Source organism: Stegodyphus dumicola, chromosome 1, assembly GCF_044657685.1.
Source record: "Stegodyphus dumicola isolate Sdum_Otavi_A_Nest chromosome 1, ASM4465768v1".
NCBI lineage: Eukaryota > Metazoa > Arthropoda > Arachnida > Araneae > Eresidae > Stegodyphus > Stegodyphus dumicola.
The window spans coordinates 175892887-175909828 of NC_140768.1; the positions used below are offsets into that span (position 1 = coordinate 175892887).

Sequence of the window (16942 nt, forward strand, 5' to 3'; positions counted from 1 at the left end):
TCACCTTTTTTTCCATCTCTTCTTGTTATTAACTAAGCAATATATATAAAAATTAACAAGAAAAGGTAAAACAATTCAGACTAAGAAACTTGCTGTCATTATGGGAATATGATATAGCTCAAAATAATAATCGAGAAAAATTTCAGTTTTTCTCAGTTAAATATTTGATACTTCCATATGTCTATAAATTCATCAAAAAGTTAAATTAACTTATCATCATGCCTATAAATACTTGAAAGTCATGTGATATAATTATAATTCTGTCACATATTTTATACTGTTATTTTTTACTGTTTACTACAGAAAGTTTTTCACCACACTGAGTTTGGTATGTTAATATCACAAATAGAGGTGGATGTAAATATGTACGTAATGAGATAAATTACCTGTACTGGATGTATACTATCAACAGGTTCTAGAAGCTTCCACAATTCATGACCTTCTTTTTCCCATTGTCTAAAAACTAATTTTAGGAAAGAAAAAATTGTTTCAATGACAAACATTGCTGCTTTATTTAGAAAGACAGGGGGAACCAGAAATATGGCTTTTGACAGAAATGTACTGTATACTGTAGAGGAAATAATGAGCTGCGTATTAAACTCGAAACATCCTTTTCCTATTCCTAAGTCAATAAATTACGTACTTGAACTTTTATCATTAATCAAAATGGAGCTGAACATATAGCAGCTAATTACAATTACGGAGGGTGCCCGCCGAAAATACGAAAACGAAGGCAAAAAGGAGGAAATGAAGGCAAGACGAAAACGTCGTGGGAGAAAAGAAAGCAAGGAGAAAACATCGTGGTCGAAAATAAAGCTGTTCAAAAACTTCGCAGTTTAAAAACATCGTCGTCGAAAATATCGTGGTAAAAAATAAATTACCGACAAAAATCATCGCATGACAATAACATCGCACACGTGCGTTTTCAGGTTTTTAAAAGTTGTAAATGCATTTTCACATAATGATTTGGCAGCGCAAGAAGGAAAGAGGGATTCTTTTACTTCCATATTTCGTATTTTTGAATGAACTAGTAAATTTTTGCTGAAAAAATAAGAAGGAAACTTAACCATTTAAAACATGAAAATGAGTAGAAAATTAACGCAATTTTAGAACTTAATAGAATTTTAAATTTACATAATTAATTAAAAAAGGTCATGAATTAATTAACCTTTTTCATAAAGTTTTACTCATTTTTCATGAAAAAAAAAGCGCAAAAATATTTAGAAAAAGGAAGATAAATAACTGCATGAGGTTACCTCTATAAAAATTGCTTAGTTAGATATCGAATTATTTTCTTTCACATTTGTTAATCTGATACTGTTTTAGTGAAAGTTACATTTTATTTTGTTTCCGTTTATTCTTAAAGTGCCGTTAACAATTTCACGTATAGCGTGCAAGCAAAGTTTTGGATGTCCATTTGTTAATTATGATGAAAGTCTGTTACATAATATGTCAGTATGGGATTTGAAAAACGCATGTGTGCGATTTAATCATCATGCGATTATTTGTAGGTACTTTATTCTTTACCACGATATTTTCGACGACTATGTTTTTAAACTGAGAAGTTTTTCAACAACTTTATTTTCGACCACGATGTTTTAGAATTGCCATGTTTTGTTTGCTTTATTTTCTCAGACGATGTTTTGTACCACGACGTTTTCACACTGCATTGTTTTCTCCGCAACGTTTTCATCCGCGATGTTTTCGGCTGTAAACTTACGCAGTGCATACTGGAATTACTGAGACTATGAAACTGGACAGACGTGATTTCAACAAAGCATCGCTTATGTCGATTATAGGAAAGTAGATAAAACAATTAATTGATTATGACAGAAAAAGGAAACCTGCTTGCACTAGCAATGATGCAGCAACATCGGAAAGACGGTGTTCTTAGGAAGAGTTTTTGTATGGCCCTGACGAGTGGATTTTTACTGCATGTGCCTTGGATTGCCTGAAGGCTAGAGGCTGAGTCTAAATAAATACTGGAATAGTTATTTTCCAGTACATAGACAAGTATCGGAAAGACGGTGGCAGTATTAGAAACGGCAAGCAAACTGTTTGGTATTGTAATATACGAGTGTGCTGCAACCCCCTGGCCTATAGTAATCTGTAATTTTTGGAAGCAGGAGAGATGAAAAATATGCAACGCCTTCGTCGGGAATCGAACTGCGGACCTCTCAATTACGCGCTGAGCTTGCAGACCACTACACCACGAAAGCTCGCTAAGAAGGCGGGAGAAATACCTTATATACTCCCTTTTAAAGGGCGACTGGGGTTTTTAAGGGACCCAATCGCCAAATCCTGGGTGAGGAGAAATATCATCCAACACCCTTTTAGTTCGGGCGCCACTGTAGATACATTAGGTATTTTTTGGAAGCAGGAGAGCTGAAAAATATGCTACGCCTGCATTGTTTTCTTTGCGACGAAGGCAAAAAGGAGGAAATGAAGGCAAGATGAAAACATCGTGGGAGAAAAGAAAGCATAGAGAAAACATCGTGGTCGAAAACTTCGCAGTTTAAAAACATCATCGTCGAAAATATCGTGGTAAAAAATAAAGTACCGACAAAAATCATCGCATGACAATAACATCGCACACGTGCGTTTTCAGGTTTTTAGGTTTTTCCGCCGGGAATGGAACCGCGAACCTCTCAATTACGCGCTGAGCGTGCAGACCACTACACAACAAAAGCTTGCAAAGAAGACTGGAGAAATACCTTATAAATCGACGTCATGGTTCACGCCGCACACACAACACAGATTTAAAAAAATCAATAATTAATGACAAAAATCAAACCCAAATCCCCAAAATTGTTCTATTGTCATTCATAAAGTTCATCAAATCCTTTGCAAATCTAAAAGTGACTGTTTCGTATTGTACGTTGTGTTTATGTTTGACGTTGACATTCAGAAGACACTATCGTACTTCCTATAGTCATGATTTTGTCGTTACACAATGTGATCAAATGCGAAGCCATATTTCTGATTTACTCTGTACATAACTTTTATTACTATAATATAGGCAAAATATAAGTATGTAAAATTTAAATATTTAACAGGGTAAATGATGATGAAAACGATTTGTTACAATTTTAACAGAACAAACATTTATTTGAAGTTTCTAAAATTTAGTTTGTCTTCCATGCTAAAGTAAACTTTTCTGTTCAATTATTTAGCTGTTCCTTTTAACCATTTAAAATTATTTCCTATTAACCGTTTAAAAGTTTAAACACCCAATTAGACCTATATTAATGAAATGGAAAATTAAGTAAGCTACTTAATTTTCCATATATATTAGAGATCTCTGTAATATATGAAAGGAAAAAAATAATTATACATATTTCATATAAATGCTAATCGAACTCGCTAGTTATTTCGGTAAACTTACTTATTTTAACAAGTTTTTTCCCTTTCTACTTATTCATTTATGATACTCTGTAGAAATGGAATAGGTGGATTTATTTGCTGTATCTACAATTATTCTTGTACGACGTTTCATTTTTATGATCATTTGATCATCAAGTTTCTTGCGATTGTCGGTTAGTTAATTAATTTGTCAAAATCACTATTTTTCATGCAATATTTAGAAGAAGCGGAAAATACATCATACTTTTTGATATCATTACTTACCTTGAACCATAGGATTACTTAAAAAGTGGAGGGTAAACTGGTCATAAGTTTTTGTCTCTGCTAAGTCTTGAAGGACCTCTGTCAATTCAACTGATCTCTGAAGGAAAAAAAAAAAAAAAAAGCCCTTAAAAACGAATTATTAATAAGCACAATTAAAAAAATGTGATTTCCATTCGCAAAGAATACATTTAATTCTATTAAATCAGTATATGTAACAAGGAATTAAAACAGAATTTATTTTCTATCCTAAAATTATTTCAATTCTTTAATTTGGATAAAGTGCATTATACTATTCAAGAATGGCTAGGCACAAGGCCTGTTTTTCAGCTCCATTCACTTGCGACCGTGATCATCGAGGGGAAGTCCTTTGATCATCTACATTTGTGTTAATACGAAACTCTCTGGAAGGCCTTAAACTTGACGAATTTTGAATTTTCTAATTCTGTAAATAAACTTCAGTTATAAACGGCCATGTTTTATTCGAACTTGGCTCACTGATATATAATCCAGCCTTCATTAATTGACATACCTTGCATAGATATAGCAGTTCAGCATATTAAGCTTGAATCTCCTATTCAACATGCTAATATGGTTTAAGTTCCAAACTTATCATATTTTAATTAATGTTTAACTACTACATTAACTGAAGCATATGATCAAGCATTTTATATGATAATACAGATGCATATTTTGAAGCAGAATACGCTAATGCATCATATTGAAATATGTGCAGGCTTTAGAGAATTTTAAAAGGAAAAAACAAATGACTATATTATTTTTACATAAACGAGAAACTATATCATTTTGAGCTAAATACGTAATTTATCCTGTAATCAGCTCTGTACAGTTTGATGTGTAATAAAGAGTCACCGTAATGTGAAAATGTTATGAAATTTAATTAAATACAAACTCATTCCTTGAGAAGACAGTGAAAAAAATTTTGATGTCATATCCACTTTGCAAAACGTTTAGAGTGTTTTCTCTCTTCTTGTTTCATCACTCCTGCTCTCAAGTAAAATCCCTAATGATCTCTGCCCCTTTTATAGTAAAATAATCTATTGGATAATTTCAAAGATTCTACAGCTATTTATTTTAACTGATAGCAATTTAAAAAGAACATTGGAAGAGCCAATAAAGAAACACTATAAAGGAAAAAAAAAGAACCACAAAGTGATTCTCCCCATAAAATTTGCTCAAAATACACTACTCAAAACAATTAGGCAATATTATGATTTCGGTATAAACTGCGGAGAAGGAAATGTTTTGGTGTTTGATATATTATGTATAGGTGTTGCAACATATGAAAAAAAGAAAAGGGAGCAACGAAGAAGGAATAATTAAATTTTATTGAAGATATTTGTCGGTAAACAAAAAGTGAAAAATCTGTGCATAAACAAACAAAAATTATAATTTCTCGGATACAAATGAGTTTCAGTTAGGGATGTGGTTTCGTCTGACCGAAAGCAATGTCGCATACCTACAACGTACGGAATCAACGAGGGACTAGGGTATTCTTTCTCATTCCTATAGCAAAGAGCTTTCAAACTGCTGAATTGTTTCTTAGAATAATAAGCGACTAGAAACCCTTTTTCACAGAATGTTCCAAACATGTTCCATTGGTTTCGTATCTGGGGAAAATTCTGCCCAAACTATTCGAAGGATTCCTTCGTCGAAAAAGAAATTGTCCGCTAGCTGAGCCCGTTGTGGCCTAGCATTATCATCCATGAGAGTGAATTCGTCCTCGATTTCTGCAGCACGGTAGTCTGTGTCAACGAATTACAAATCATATGTCTGCGAGCGTAGAAACCTACATGGTGGAGTCGGTTTCGGACAATTTCAGTCGAAATGCTGGTACAAGTAGCCCTCTGAAGGTGCTGTCGAAAGAAAGTGGCGTTCATAGTGCCCTTCTTCTGGCCGTTAGTGTTAAATAACAATCTTCATTTTTTGATGCTGCAGGTGTTACGACCTTGCGCAATCGTCAGTGAACATTTCTAGTTTCCCAAAACCGATTCCATAGTCTGAAAATGAAACTTCTTACACTTCCGCTACAGCGAATTGTGTTTCACCCGCCTTTAAACGACAGAGCCCTCCAGAGTACCGATTCGGCTAAGTCATCTTACTGAAACATCGTATTCACTGTTACAAAACACTCGACTCGTGTCAGATTTTTTTATCACCTTCTACAGAAGAAATGCTGCAGGCCCGCTTTGTACTCCTTATATAAAAAGTGTAGTTTTCGACGTCACAGACAAGATTTGTGTATTCCTAGCTTTGTAAACGTTATAATTTTCCTTTTTTTAAGCTCTTCTGTTTCATATTTATTAAAAAAGTTGTCTATTATATGGTTATTTCATACCGAACTTTACAATATCCCCTAAATGTTTTGAGCAGTATATCTTATTTCGTCGATACAAAAATTTGAGCTGAAGTGTAGGGAACAAAATTCTAGCAAACGACGTATTAGTGTTTCATTTTCAGAGAAGTTCCGGGAAAAAAATAGCTGCTCAAGCAACTAGCCACAAAACAATTCCTAAATTGACAACAAGTAGCTAACACTTGTCTTTCGACGAAATTATTAGCATCTGCATGATAAGGAACCACTAAAGTGAAATTACAGAACTAACCCTGGTAGAACAAGTGCATCGTAGTCTGCTTTTTCTTGTATTGTAATTTCTGAAAATCAACTCTGCAAACATTAAGACTGCTACACAAATCAACGAGCATGAACAAAGACAGCATTATTAAAAATGGTATTTGACATTATCTAAAATTCTCCAGGAAATTCTGAAAGATTGCAGTAAAAAATACTTGATAAAACACTTGCTTTTTAGCGGATGATAATGTTCCATACAGCTATTTCAGTATCACATTATTATATACGGATAATCAAATAATAAAGACGTTTAATCAATAAAACATTTGTTTAATGAACATTGCATGTAAATTAATGTCATTCTTAATCACCAACTAATTTTTGCTTTAAATTAATAACGTTTCTTTTATTTTCGAACGTGCCTTGAAACAACAGGAAGATAAATAAAACAACAGCCAACAGTTATTTTTGTGTTGCTGACATGTATTTTAATCCAAAGAGAAAAGTTGCACGACGTCACTAACTTTTGCACTTTAATATCTTCACCATGAAGCTGTACGTCGAAAAACTGTAAACAGTTTTAATATGAGAATTACGCCACCTCTATTACTTCGCAAATAGTGTTATACTGATAAGGAGGCATTCTGCGTGCGAGATCATGTAAACTTACGTCAAGATTAAAGTGAGAGTGTAAATGTATAATACATTCAAATAAAAAAATTTCTTGCACAAAATTCTTTAAAGAATTTATTGAAATTGGTAATTTTTACCCTGAATGTTTAAATTACTTTAATTTAGTTTAATTTTAAGTTTTGTATAAATCTAGCATTTTAATATACTCATTAGATGTAAATTTGTAAAGAAAGTAAAGAATAATAAAGATTAAAGTGCATAAAAATTAACCACAGTATATTTTTATACAGAACACACTTCAGTGAAATAGTCATCATTACCGATAGTCCTCTTTCTAAAGGCGATCACTACTGAAGGACAACGAATCACACAAAACCAAGAATAGTCGTTTTATGGAAGTTTCACAGCATTATGATAATATAGAATCAAAACAACTATAAACTGTTTCTGATAGTTAAAAAACGATTTTTTTTTTTTTTTTTTTTTAGCTGGGCAAAATTTTATTTCAAATTAACATTGGTCTATTATGAAAATTATGCATCTCGAGGGAAAGTAAAACGAACTCCTCTTCTTCGCGAAACAAAACTTTTCTACCCACTGAATCGAAATTCTAGAACACATGAAAATTACCGTTGGCTTTTACTTATATTTTTGTTTAATTATATATTTACGTATTGTTTCTTCACTGTATTTAAAGACCTCTCCATGCAGAAAATTCTTCTCTGTAATGAAACAATTTAAGAATTGAATGAATGGGGCGTAAATATTGTTTGGACTTGCGTAAGAATTTTTACCTGCGTTGTAGCTTGTCGAATTGTTTCATTTTTGTTTAGCCAGCCATAGCAGGGTCCAATCCGCATGCAGTTGAACCACTCGTAGACATCAGCATATCGAACATCATTACGTAACTTTCCTATGGGATGCACTCTTTCACACATAGTATCAAACACAAAACTTGCATTTACTAATCCAATGAGTAAGACATGACTTCCTGAAGGCAGAATTTCATTCTGAAAAAGATCATGTAAACTAATTGTAATGGGAATATTGTACAGAAATTTATGATACATAAAATTAAATAGAAAATAAAGGTTCTATCATGTAAAATAATGTTTGATTAAATTGACTGGTACTATTCGGTTTTGAGGGCTGTAAAAAATCGCCAAACTAACGTTGATGCCAGTGCTGCCAAAATAATTGCAGCAACCCTAACGCAAGAAAGGAAGTATAATAGTAAATAATTATCTGAGATTGATGTTTTAATTTAGATGAAATGTTAATTTCGTATAATACTTTTTTATTATTAAAATTTATATAAAAAAATCTGATGTGTGCAACACATGACTTCCTTGTACGAAGTATTAAATTATACGCATTTTTTCTTGCATTTCTTTTAAACTTATTGGATTGCATTAAATCTACTTCGCCGACAGAGCATAAACCCCAATAGAATAAATGCATTCTTTAAAATTCACGCTATTTGTTTACCATAGCGGCACTCTGGCGCTAGGTTCACTTAACAGTATTATATTTCGTTCATATTATAACTCAGAATGCACAAAATTTACATCATTTAAAGAATTATCTAATCGTTTCCAAAATGTTCTATTCAAATACTATAATAAACCTAGAACGATATATAAAAAAAATTAAGCAAGCAAAACAAAAAAGAAACAGTTTTTCACAGACGATTGAGTATTTCACATTCAATTAATTCCGTTCTCACTTCGCGACAAGGCAAAAATACATAAAAACTCAAAATATCTGTATTAAAAATTACGAAGTAAGTCTTAAACACGTATTTCCTCGAAAAATTTCCAGAAAGGATTAAGCATGATTTAATTCGCAATAATAAATGAAGGCGTTATCTTTGTTGTTGCGAAGCTACCTTTCTCTAGATTGGCCATCAAATCCACTACTCTGCTGTTTCAAATGTAAACAAGCAATGGCCGCCATCAAAAAAATTATTAAGCTTAGCGGCACTTAAACAACTTTAAAATTGTTGATAATTCTAAAAATATTGCATACAGATTCATTAAAGGCATAAAAACCTTAACCGGAAGATAAGAACAACATAATTCAATATAATTCAATCATTTTTAAAGCAAAAAATACACAATTTACAAACATATAAAAGTAAAGAAACTGAGATCACTGAGCCGGGTTACAGAGTGGATATATATATATAAATATATTTATGTACGTTTGGCGCGGCCGATTGCAACCAAAATACGAGGTGCACATCTGCATATTATACTAGTGCTATATACAAAATTTCAACGTTCTGAGGCTATTCGTTTTTGAGTTATGCGAGATACGTACGTACGTACGTACAGACGTCACGAAAAATTCTCTTCAGAACTCATTTTATAATTTTTTTTGTAGGAAAAGAGTCTTTTATTCTGTTCTTACGTACAGATATCACGCAAAAACATCGTTAAATTGTATTCGAAAGCGGTCAAAATGGATATTGTCGTTGAAATATGCTGCCTGAAACTTTTCGCGATTACAATACTTCCTTTTTACTTCGTACAAGGAAGTAAAAAGGCTAAACATGACTGAATGGAAGCATAAGAGTAAATAACTATTTCAGATCATTATTATAATTTATATAAAAATTGCTAAACATAACTGAATGGATGCCTGCATCGCTATTTCGCTACCGTGTTATCGCTAAAACATAATTTTATCTCGTTGGTTGTTCACGCATAATTTTCTGTAATGAATGATGCCTTTTCTATGAAAAAATTGTGGGTAAAGTGCAGAATCGTCCACTTATTTGTTTGCCTCTTTTTACAAGGGTAAAAACAATTAGATTTTTGTCAATTTTCATTTGCGTTTTAAGTGAAAATAGGTCGATGTGTACATAGATAAAGTCAAGAGTGTGCTCAGTATCATTTTTGTGCAATTCTGGGATTTTTTTTTAAGTGAAAATAGGTCGATGTGTACATGGATACCGAGTATGTGCAATTCTTAAAAACGCGTCAAGCAGTGGGTGATTTTGCACTTTACTCAAAATTCTATTACAGACTTTTCGTCACGGGCAATTCCCAAATTGTTGAATCCATAGGATATCAAAAAAGGATATAAAAATTAAACTAGTATTTCAATGGCATGTTAAGAAATATAGAACTATATAAACTTACGCAATCTGAAATCAGCGCGTACTCTAAATTTGGCGCGCTGTTAAATGAGCGCGTTTGCTAGATTTGGCGCTTTTGCGCATACATTTTCGTTGCAATTTTTTTACGGTCCTCAAAACGGAATAGTACCTATTGATTAATTAAGATGAAGCTTTGCGGGGGCAAACAATATTCCGCCGCCAAAGACGATATAGTGGTTAGCGTCGCTGACTGCCGTGCCGAAGAGCCCGGGTTTGAATCCTGGAGAAGGCATAGATGTTTGTAAATGTGTAGTGTCGGTGTAGCATGGCGGCACCTCGTGTCGTTTGGTAGAATGGGAGAGGGATGGGAGACCCTCGGACCCGTTCCCCAGGGGTGCTCTGTATCAAAGCAATTATATTATACTTCACATTAAAATAATTTAGTTTGCTTCAAAAAGTTCTCCACCCGCATCGGTACATGTTTTCCTCACTGTTGTGTTTTCTTGCACCTCAGCCACATCACTGAATTGCTTTCTGAATACTTTTTTTACCCGTTGAAACAGAAAACATTTGTACCGAGTAAAAATATTTGGTCAGTAACGTGAAAGGCAAGCACCATGCCATTTTTTACTACAAATTGTCGGATGAAAAGAGTTTTTTCAAAAATCTACTTGAATGATCCTTCGGCAATCTTTAAAAAGCCTGTCACATTTTGTCAATTTCCCCCTTCGCTCGTCAATGGGTGTCCAAGTCGTAATAGTCTTCATTTGCTATATGCCATTTTTTAATTCAAGAAATCACTAATACACTTTTAATTTACTTTATCTTTAAATAATATCAAAAGGGTTTGACAACATATAATACGGTCTCAAATCAGTTTTCTATGGAAATCAAAATTTCACGCACACTGTCTGTTTTTTTGTGCTCGTACATTTAAAAAAAAAAGGTGGGGATGACAAAATGCTGCTGAGAAACAAGCACAACATATCAGACCCGAGAATGAACCACTGATCTCAGACTGAGTAGTAAACAACTAAGGGAAATGCTAAGTCCTAGCGGTAAGGCACATATTTATGAATTTCTTGACTACAGATTTGTCAGTCCTGTTATTTTGGGGACTCTTTGATATATATACATATTGAAGGATTTATTTAAATATAGTGGAAATAAACACTTTTCTCTGCATATGATTTTTTTGGCCGCACACCCTCTGTAATGCCTATTTATATGCGATAAACAAATAAACATTTAGAAGAAGGAATTAAATTAAAAAATTAGATACTTTGTGAGGATGAAAGATCTTGGAATATCCAAAAGTAAAACTAACATGATGCAAAGAGGCCAAGAGCTGGTTTGTAAGAGAATGGCTAGAGATGAGCTAAGCAAGCACCATTAAATCGCTGCGAACAGATAGGAAAAATAAAGATGAATTAGAAAAGATTATTTTTAACTAAAATTTATAAGGTGTGGATAAATAGCCTTCAATGAATAATTGTCACCGTATTACTTTCGGCATTGTGTAGAAAGTCTAGGATCTATAGAATGTCTAATATTATAGTGTAAATTATTTCTTTAAAAGTTTTAAACATTTCCTTACTAATTTATCAAGAGTAGATTCTACATTTTGTCTGAATTCTTCGGGCGTTGTTAAGTCTTCTAGTGAACTCATCCACCTAGAAATAAATAATACAACTAAGATAAAATATATGTAGAGTTAATAACATTTTTTCATACATAAATTACAAATAACTCTATGAATTCTAATACAATAACACTTAAATATGTGAGTATACCTTCGGCAAACGTCATTTCCCATCATCCCGTAAAAGACAAGGGCAGGTTTATCATCTTGTGGATTTCTTGCGATACTGCAAATAAATACTCATTTAATACAGAAAATACTGGGCAGCAAGCCAGTTTCACAGGATGTGACGATATAATTTCATATATAAAAATGTTTTAATTTTACTACATACGTTTCTAAATATGACAGCATCGATGAAGATGCAGCTCCTGAAATGCAAAAATGACAAATTTTAAATTCCTAAAATAGTTATTTTTTACATTATTAATGTATATATACAGAGAGAGAGAGAGGGATTACATGTATTCATATACATATTGTTATATGTTAACGTGTTCGTCAAAATCTCTTTAAATAATCAGAACAGACGAGCAAAATAAACTTGAATTTTAATTTCGGCTTGAGGTGACAGCAGTTTTCTCAGATAAAGAAAATCCAGCAAAAATCAACGCAAGAAAAACAGCAAGATAACTCTTAAATATGTTGTTACATACAGCTTTATTGGAAAGATCAATCTAAACATATAGAACAGCTCAAGTATCACACAAGAACAATGATAAATAATATAAAAGAACAAACATTTATAAAGAATCAAAATAAATGAACACGGGAACAAAAGTAAAAAGTTAAAAATTTAAACAACAAGGAAAGGAACATAAGAGATGTAGTCTTTATGAGGAGCTCATGAAAACTCTGGCATTCCAATATAGTTTACTTATCTCACCACGTTTCTGAGACTCTTTATCTAGTTCTGGGCATATAAAAAGATGCTTTGCATTCATGATGGCTAAATCGCAAATTTGACATATACTAAATGGAAGTATGCCAATTTTATTAAGATGATGTGCCATGCAATCGTGACCTGTTTGCAGTCTGAAGTTTGCCACAGCCTCTTTACGGGATTTTTGACAAAAACTTTTCTGCGTATCTGTGTCATAATTTATAACCACAGCCTGGATGGCTACTTTGGAATCGACTAGAATAACTGCTTTAGAGAAACAATCGGTCTTTACCATGAGGTTTTCCAGAGCCAGTTAGATTGTAAGGATCTCTGCATCAAAATTCGACATGAAGTGTCCCACAGGAGTTCATTTCGAATAACGTTTACTGTATACACCAACCCTAGTGTTGTCTTGTATTTTAGAGTCATCAGTCTATATACTCTAGTTCATTCAGGTTCAGACTATTGTTCACATAACATACATAATTAATGCGTTTGATTTTAATATTGCAAAAAACTCTTAAATATATTCATATATATATAACATTTTATATAACATTATATATATATATATATATATATATATATATATAATGTTGTATGATCTTCTCTTTTAAAATAATTCTACTTTAATTAAACTTAGGAGATAATAGAATCAATTAATCAATATTGTTTAGGAGATAAATTATATATATATATATATTGTTACGAAATGTACAGGCGCGGTAAGATGGCTTCCCCGCAAAGCAGCTTTAGGTTTGCCATAAAATAGCAAGGGAAGGCAGGGTTGCTACATTTGGCAAAAATCGCCCATTTTGCAATATTTGGCGTCAAAATTGGCGATATACCATGGACGGTTGGAGAACCTTCTGGAACGAATTCTTACCGGTTTAGCCCAGAATGTTCTCGAACACAAGCCGAAAGCTATATAAACCCTGCTGGTCCGCAGTCAGTTAGTGTGCCTCGTCGAAAGGGCGAGAGCGTGTGCTCCGAGAGTGCGAGATAGTTAGCAACGAGTTGGTGTCTCGTCTAGCGAGTCAATCCCTGCGGAGTCGATCGAGTTGACAGTCGGGCAGGGAGTGCCGAGTGGGTCGTCGAGTGCACCGAAGGAGTCTCTTAGTGTAACGCGGTTAGTGCATCGTCGAGAGAGCGTGTTGAGCTCCGGGAACGACTGGACCGAAGAGTCGGGAGCCGTGCTCTGTGTGTCGTCGAGTGCATCGCTAGTTGTAGTGTGGAGAGTCTCGAGATTACATGGAGTTCCGAGAACGACTGAGCAGAGTCGGGAGCTGTACTCTGGTGCTTTGCGGTGAAGCTGTCTTCACTGTGATAGCCTGATAACCTGAAGGCTGTGTCGCTGATCGTGTCAGCGTATTTATTGTAGTTCATCGACGACTGTAAAACGTGTTTTGGAGCTGTCCTGACAATACTGGCAAATAAAGTGTGTTTCGATACTTCATCAAGTATCGTTGCTATTCACTCCAAATCCACACGAACCCCGTACGAACGTGAAGGAAAAAAAACGCAAGAACTGGTGTCAGAAAAAGAAAAACGCAACAATATATATATGTCTGTGTTTGTGTGTAATAACATAGAAAATAACTCAGATAGATGTTGAAGTTTGAAGCATACATAGCTCACTGATGAAGAAAATACTTGGCAGTCGAAGCAGATTTAAATATTAATTTTATTAACATTACAGTTTTGCTATTATTGCGGGAAGAAGAAAGCAGCGCCTCAGCAAGAGGAGCAGAAGCGAAATGTGATGCGCTCTGGACGAAATCTTAATTTGATTAATTCCGATTCGATATAATTTTGATTGGCTAATTAATAAAGCTCTAAAATTAGCATGGATTGCTTGAGTTTTAGTTCGCAAAATCTTTAACTCACTGCCGTTAAGTAGAAGACAAATAATGGAGGTTACTAATTTTGAAATTACGCAGTTTAGAGAAGTTTATTACAAGCAATTAGTGTTTTCGAACAGAAAGCGGAAATACCCAAATTAAAATGAAGAGTTAAGGGGCTACTGCAATTTTAAATTTGAATTTGGTTTAACATATTTTTGTCTTATATTTTATATTATGCACATGTATGTTAATATTACTAAAATGTTAATATTACTGTTGCTGTTAATATTACTGAAAGCTGTTAATATTATTAACTTAGACGGATAATGTGGTTCTCAAAATAAAATGAAGAATGAAAAGGAAAACTCTATTCTTAAATACAGTTACTGATAAGAGTGAAATATAACCTTTCATAATATAAGATACGTTTAAATTTTATCCGGAAGAAGAAAAATAACGCACATTTAGTCCTAAAAGAGTACAGAATGACCTGCTTTTTAAAATTCAGAACCTCAGTGCTCAAAAGGTGACATATATGTACAAATTCTATCATAAAGACAAAGGTGCTGTCAGGGAGTGCGTGAAACTCAGTGCTCAAGATACGTTTCCTTTTCCCCTTTTCCGAAGGCAGAAATCGATTTAGAAGTGTAAGATAAAGTCCTTCAAGATGCTTCCACGCTCATAACACAGCCGCCGAAAACATATCAATCCATAGCCAAGACCCGCTAAATTTAACAAGACATATTTTGGAGTCTGCTCGAGCTATTTGCATATTCCGATTATCTTTATCATTTAATATATGAAGACATGATGTGCTTCATAAGCAATATACAATTATACACAGATTAAAAATAAACAGAAAAGCTGAAAAATCTGAAGGATTTCAGATTTTAAATTACGTCTAATGGGGCTTTTTTAACATTTTGTGTGTTACGTTTATTTATTAAATATCATGTTCTTCGCACTTAAACCATAAAATTCAGTTCAAGAGCAATATCGCAAAATAATTTTAAAATGATCCTATCTTTAGAATTTCCGATACGAAGTCTCGCGCGCTGGAGATAAAATTAATTTTTTTGTACAGCGTTGCCATTGCTCACTTTGAAATCCTTGAGTTTGTTAATCAAAAATTCATTGGAGTGTTAAAAAATATGAAATAGATAATAAAACAAATTTCAAATTCAAATTAGGACTTCCACATGCCCATATTCTATGGAAGATTACGTTATTCGAATTTTGATGGCTCTAGGTACCGTTGTATTACCACAATGTGAGAAACATACATACATTCATGCAGATTCTTCATTATTTAATTTCTTTAAATAGAATACAGAGCGATAATATTTGGTGGCAACAATTTGAAAAGTAATTCGCCGTTTATAGTTTTCAACGCAAAATGCCAGAATGAAATTAATAGTCCTTCAGGGCAAATTGCCCCTTCAGACTAATAAAAATAAACAAAATACAGATAAATTGTTCAAAATTACAATAAAACAAAACAAAGAACAAATATACGATAAAAAAATTACGCGAATAAACAAAAATGTATGTGTAAACATTTATATAAATGTACTGCAGTAAAGCTTATAACTCGAACAGTTGAATTTAAAAACTCTTCATTAATCCGTGTCATGGACCAATGTCGTTCAGGATTTTGAGGTAATATTTTAAATGTAGATGTGTAACAGAAAAAAAACGGTAGCGCAATACCGGCGCAATACCGGTAGCGCAATACCGGCATCTCTATATCTTTTTTTCATTGTTCTGGAGCTTGTTACATAAATTATACGAGTACGTTCCTTTCATTCTGAAGAACAAGTAGAATAAAGGTACAGGTAAAAGTGAGTAGGAAACCAGATTCACCATTGGTCGTACAGGTATAGTCCCGTCGCACTGTCTTCCACTCCAGGTTTGAAGGAAAACATTCTGGAGGCGCTACGAGACTTTTTCCATCGCTCTTTTCCTACCATCGACCTCTCAAGTGGCCTTTCGGCTAGCCGTGTATTTTGAGTTTCCCTTACGCACAAATATTACACACTTACAAACATTACAAAGAATCAGATTTGTTTGGCTCTTCCTTAGATCTCTCTTGAAAAACAGTTTTTGAGCAGTTTGAGTTTGAGAGGAAAGCAGTTTTTGAAAAAGCTCCTAGATTTAGTTTATACTCACAGAAGTGGACTTCCATAGTACAAAAGTCACTGGTTTTAGAGTTTATCTCTAAACTTTGACAGATTAGACGATTTCATAATGTCGAACTAACTAGCACACGACAAAAGTTGGAAATATCACAGACATATTTTACAGACCAAAAGTCTTTAGTCTGAAAGTTATTGCTTCAAAATTTCTTTAAAAAAAGAAACAACGAATAAGAGTTGACACAATGTGTGTGTATGTGTGATTATGGCAAAGCCTCGAGGGCTATCTGCCTAAGGGGAGGGATGCCTTCGTGGAGGACTTTCTAAGGGAAACTGGCTCGTATACACGTTATACATGGGGGAAACCACGAAAACGCTTATGCAGCCAGCCCGTTCGCGGATTCGAACCTCGAACCGAACTACCAGTGTTTAGCGACCGCTCGGCCGCTGGTTAGCCAAGAGTTGACACACAAAAAGTATTT

The 16942-nt window shown here is 33.8% G+C and overlaps 1 protein-coding gene across 3 annotated transcripts in view; it reads right to left on the reverse strand.

The window, feature by feature from the left end:
• LOC118187617 (acyloxyacyl hydrolase-like) overlaps positions 1-16942 on the reverse strand; it is a 111733-nt gene that overhangs the window by 1171 nt on the left and 93620 nt on the right. For all 3 annotated transcript variants that reach the window (XM_085823124.1, XM_085823126.1, XM_085823129.1), the window contains 6 exons: positions 11933-11969; positions 11750-11824; positions 11554-11629; positions 7648-7863; positions 3628-3724; positions 387-463 (listed from right to left, as the gene is read on the reverse strand). In XM_085823124.1, coding sequence (XP_085679250.1) covers positions 387-463; positions 3628-3724; positions 7648-7863; positions 11554-11629; positions 11750-11824; positions 11933-11969 — 578 coding nt within the window. The remainder of the gene's footprint in view (positions 1-386; positions 464-3627; positions 3725-7647; positions 7864-11553; positions 11630-11749; positions 11825-11932; positions 11970-16942) is intronic.